This window comes from Pinus tabuliformis, chromosome 5_2, assembly GCF_031772625.1.
Source record: "Pinus tabuliformis cultivar Carrire ecotype Pingquan chromosome 5_2, CPIR1, whole genome shotgun sequence".
NCBI classification, from domain to species: Eukaryota; Viridiplantae; Streptophyta; class Pinopsida; order Pinales; family Pinaceae; genus Pinus; species Pinus tabuliformis.
This window is the reverse complement of record NC_142306.1, coordinates 422,934,075-422,939,536: the sequence shown is the minus strand read 5'-3', so window position 1 is coordinate 422,939,536 and position 5,462 is coordinate 422,934,075. Positions and strand designations below refer to the sequence as shown.

Here is a 5,462-nt window from a genome sequence, read left to right as displayed (position 1 = left end):
ACATAACCCTAATCATCACAAAAGAAACCCTAATTAGCACCAAAACCAAAGTTCAAATCCACTCAAAAAAATAACACATGCAAGCACATGATAGACACATATCATACAACTAATTGTGTATACCAAGTCTCTAAAATAAACCAAGTAAGGAAACCACAACTATTGGCATCCTCCAAAAAAAAAAAACCTAGTAAAAATGAACCAATAAAATTTTAAAAACTACATATAGCTTTTTAAGTTTTAGAACTAATGAAATATCCCTAATTAACCAAAAAAACATTTAAAAACAAACAAAAATAATTAAAAATAATAATAATTAAACAAAAAACACATATTAAAACATCAATAATTAAAAATAATAACAATATTAAAACAAAAAAACATATTAAAACCTCAATAATTAAAAATATAATAATAATAAAACAAACCAACAAAAAAATTAAAACCTCTAATTGGTATACAACTCCTCCACATTCAAATTAAGCATAAGCATTTGTTCATTGTATAAAACCAAAGTAAAATAATAGGCATGTTACTAAAGTTGTAGAAAATAAAATAATAGGCATAACCATCACAACTGCATTATGCATGTATCCACAGAGAAGGTTCACAATAATGAAGCTCGTCGAACAAATTCCGTGGACAATTGATTTTGTTTCTAAGAAAGGATAGCACTTGAACATTTTCGCAAGACAAAAATAAATAAATAAATAACCAAAGAGTGATATTACATTTTTTCTCAGTAACATAGAAAACACCGCTTCCAAGCCTGGACCATTTTCCAACCGAAAAAAAATACCATTTCATACCAGTAAGAATAGAATACGGTTCTTCAGCAATTAATTCATAATGAAGATCTGGACTCTTTTCCAGGAAAAGAATAACATTTTATCAGTGAGAATAGAAAACACTTCCTCAGCAAGTTATATCAAAATGAATGTTTGAACTTTCTGAAAAATCTATCAACAGTTTCATCTAACCATAGACACCCTGCAAATGTTAAAAACTCAACTAACAAAACCGGTGTTCGGCTCTGTCAAGTATGTCCTCTCAACGAAATCCATTTTTAAATAGGGATGATTCACCAGCAAGACATTGACTAAATTGCATATAAACACGCAAAGGAAAATCCTAACCTATTCCAACAAACACTCAATTAAATCATAAACTAAATTGCATTCAAATATCTAAATTCATTTGCCCTCAGCAGCAGAAATGGGCAAAAAAATATTCAAAAACCTTTAGACTAAAAATGTTTGAATCAAATTTTAAGGGTGAAAATGGAAATCTTAGCGTAAAAATGTGTGAATCAATTTTATACAGATGGAAATGGAAACATTTTTAATACAAGAAATTGATTTAACAGTATTTAATACAGATTCAGCACCATCAAATTTAAGAACTATAACTTAAATATACAAATATTCTTATCAAAATCTGGCGGGAATCCCCATAATTTTCCAACAAATTTAAAAGCCAGGTAGACTACGGCTACTCAATTAAATCATCTTTTTTGAAAGCCAGTAGCTTGGCCGGTTTAAACCACGTTAAATATAATAAAATAATATCCAGATGACAGCAAAGACTTGGCCTTCTGATAATAAATAAACCTTGACCGATTCAAGAATCCCAAAAGAATAGCAATCCACGCCAGAGCAGTTGACTCCAGGTAAAGGCAATTAACCGATTAACCCTAAGTGGTAAGACAAAGTTTCATGGCAGAAATGGCGTAAAACAACGTCATCGAACCTAAATACCCAAAATATATATATATATATAGCAAATTCAGGAACTGGTGAACTTAGTAACCGCCTTGGTACCCTCTGAGACAGCGTGTTTAGAGAGCTCCCCTGGAAGAACGAGCCTTACAGCAGTTTGAATCTCCCGGGATGTAATGGTAGGCTTCTTGTTGTATCGGGCGAGTCTCGATGCCTCGTTGGCCAATTTCTCAAAGATGTCATTGATAAAGCTATTCATGATTCCCATGGCCTTGCTGGAAACACCAATATCCGGGTGGACCTGCTTCAGAACCTTAAAGATATAGATCTTGTACGTCTCCACGCTCTTCTTATGCTTCTTACCTTTTTTGTCTCCGCCTTCCTTAGGAAGCTTCTTCTCGTCCTTGGGAGCGGTCTTCTTTTCTGCAGCAGGGGACTTCTCTGCGACGGGCTTCTTCCCAGCGGGCTTCTTCTCTGCCTTCGGAGCCATATTGGCGGCAAAGGAAAATACGAATCTAAAATAGACGGGAACAGTTTAAACAACAGAGCAAATGAGAGATCCCAGATCTCTGCGGAATATCGAAAAAGAATGAATTCTGGGAATGGGGATTATGGGATTTGGAACCTTGATCTCGTTTATATTAACAGAAATCTAGTCTCCTATTGGTTGGTTGGGTGCGGCACGGATCGGTATCCTCCGTTTAATCTGGAGCGTAGATTAGAACCGAAGCTCCTAGAGACTTTGACTAACCGGGGGGGGGGGGGTGTTCGGGAAAACAAACAAATTTTTAGGATATCTAAAAAAAAGGGTTTACACTTCAAATTATAGTTAAATTTTTTATTTATAATAATTTAAATATTTATTATTAACTTATGTTATTTATTTATTATAGATTATTAATCAATTTTTTTTTTTATACGAAACGAATAATCTTTTTACAAATATAACTGAAACGTAATCAAAAATTTTGAATATCCTAAAATTTTAATGACGAAAGCCTAGAAGTCATGCACGAGTGCATCTTTTACTTCCCAAACACTTCCCCATTAGTAGAAGTCCCTCATTGTTCATATCGAAAACAAATATATTAAAAAGCGAAGTAAAATTATATTAATTTCCTTGTAAATATAAACTTCATTATTAGTAGAAGTCTCTTGTTGTTCATATCGAAAACAAATATATTAAAAACGAAGTTAAGTTATCTTAATTTCCTTGTAAATGTAAAGTTGTGTTTTTTTTTACATGCCATGGATTTTTTAAGTTAGGGCGGCATTTTCTATGAGCAAATGGTTACTTTTTGAGGCTTAAAGAGTGTTCTAGCAATACATAGTTTTGGGTCTGTCTAGTTGTCATTTGTGGGCAATGTGGACTCGATCCTAGGTTGATTTGGCATTTTTTATTGGTTTTTTTTAGTTTTTATGGAAGAGCAAGTGAATTACAAATTTAATGAATCTAGGGAAGGGTTGATTTGGATAACTACCTCAGATTTTCAAGCAAGGGTAAGTCGAGGTCGGTGTTTTGGAATTGTGGATTAGGATGCCCAGTCGTCTACCTCTTCTAAAAATGGGGCCACATTGGTGGTTGGGGGTGTTGGAAACCATAAGTAATTCCAACAACCTGACCGCGATATTCAACAATCATTTAATGTTGTATCTAGAAATTAGCTAGCCGCTGTTCTAGAAGTCGACGGATACATTGACAACAGGAAAGCTTCTCCAACAAGCCATCAACTGAACCTGCTCCAAAAACTTCTCCAGCATGCATATATATCTGATCAATGAAAGCAAGTTCTCATGTTCTTGTGTTCAATAGTTAGTTCTGTGTTGTGTGAGAGCAGTGTGCGCCTCTGATCATTTACATGGTATCGGAGCAAGTGGTGCTGGCTGTGGGGTTTTTTTTTTATACGGTGCTGCCATCTCTCAGTGTTGAGAGCGTGGAGTTGTGTGAGCGTGTGAGAGACCAGCTTTGAGAGCGTGACGCTGTGTTAGCTTGTGAGAGACGAGTGTTGAGTGTTCAGAGTTGCGGCTGTGAGAGTTTTTTTTTCTGCATTGTAGAAGTCTGCAATTGAAGTTTGGGCTGAGAAAGTGATTGGTAAAGGCGTTGCGGAGAAGCAGAGTCAGATTGAGAAAGCTGTTGGTTCAAGGAGCCAGGCGGAGCCGTTTTCTCTCAAGAAAATAAGAGCCTAGGATTCCAAAGGAGCCCCGTGGAGAAATTCGCTTGTGTGCTGGACGGAGGGCAAAGCTTGTCTTCGGTTGAAGAAAGGAGGTTTGTGATTCTGCTGGTATAAAATTGTGAGTCGTATATTTTCTTTGAGGAATATTATATATGATTATAACAAAACAAAACAAAAATTGCAGCTACGGACATATGTTTTTTTGCAACATATGGTTTTTTTTTCAGAAAATGATATGATAGCCTGCGGTCTGATTATGCGTTCTCTAATTTCTAGTAGAAAATGAGAACATCTATGAGAAGTTTGGACTAATTCTCTCAGGTCGCTTTGGAAGGAAAGATTCATAACGTATGATTATATAATGATTTGTGTTTTTTTTAAGTATGGAGTATTAAAAAAAAAAGGCCATGGTTGTTAAGGAATAAGTAAAAAAAAAAAAAGGAAGAGTTGTTATTATTAGTGATTAATTAAGAAAATTAATTATTGAAGTTGTGAAAAATTTAGACTTGGTGGCATTTTGGTGATTGGAGAAAGCTTCTTATCATGGCAAATTTGTTGCTTGATAATTATATGAATGAATCCACCAAGCTTGATGGCGAAAATTATGTAAACTGGAAATTCAAGCTAATGACTATTTTAGAAGGTAATAATTTGTGGTCCATTGTAAGTGGGGATGAGCCCAAACCCACTGTTGCAGGTTCTATCCCAGATTGGGAGAGAAGGGAGACAAAAGCAAAGGTTCTACTACGTATGTCCGTAAAGGACAACATTATTCCTCATATCAGAGACTGCAAGACATCAAAAGAAACATGGGATACATTGAAGGGTTTGTATGAAACAACAAATACAAACCGGATCTTGTTTTTGAAGACTAAGCTTTTATCTTTAAAAATGGAAGCAAATGAAAGTACAAGCAATTTCATATCTCGTGTCAAAGATTTAAGTGATAAGTTAGGAGATATTGGTGAAAAGGTGTCTAATACTGACTTAGTCACCATCGTATTAAATGGCTTAGTGCAAGATTATCAAATTTTTGTTTCAAGTCTTGCAGCTAGAGAAAAACCCCCTTCATTTGATGAATTGACAGGAATTCTTCTACAAGAGGAGGAGAGGATGAAGAATTTTTTGGGCTCTAGTAGTTCAGATTTGGCATTGGTGGCCAAGGGCAAATATCCATACAGAGGCAAACCATGGGACAAGAACAAAGGAGGCAAGTTTCAAGCAAAGCAAAAAGGTATGATACAGTCTAAATTTCCAAAGAAAAATGATGAGTGTTATTATTGTGGCAAACCTGGGCATCATTCTAAAGATTGCTATAAAAGGAAATATAAGCAGTCTAGGCAGAGAAACAAAAGGCATAATGGAAATTTTGTGGACAAAGATATCAATGATGGATTTAAAAATCTTAAATTGTTTGTTTCTGATGCTGCATTGTCTGTGGAAAATGATGATAAGAATGCTTGATTCATTGATTCTGGTGCATCACTCCATATGTCTTGTAATAAAGAGTGGTTTGATGAATATCATGAAAATATTGATGGAACATATGTTTGCCTCGGAGATAACAGAT

The 5,462-nt window shown here is 35.0% G+C and overlaps 1 protein-coding gene across 1 annotated transcript; it reads right to left on the bottom strand.

Moving 5' to 3' along the window:
- Nucleotides 1-1,326: 1,326 nt before the first annotated feature.
- Nucleotides 1,327-2,319, bottom strand: LOC149159391 (histone H2B-like). Its single transcript, XM_089433481.1, has one exon. It carries the CDS (start codon nucleotides 2,206-2,208, stop codon nucleotides 1,786-1,788), a length of 423 nt encoding a protein of 140 aa, XP_089289607.1. The 5' UTR covers nucleotides 2,209-2,319; the 3' UTR covers nucleotides 1,327-1,785.
- Between the last annotated feature and the right edge of the window lie 3,143 nt (nucleotides 2,320-5,462).

Excerpts from the sequence above, each read along its gene's own strand:
- LOC149159391 (XM_089433481.1), bottom strand. The coding sequence starts at position 2,208 with ATGGCTCCGAAGGCAGAGAAGAAGCCCGCTGGGAAGAAGCCCGTCGCA.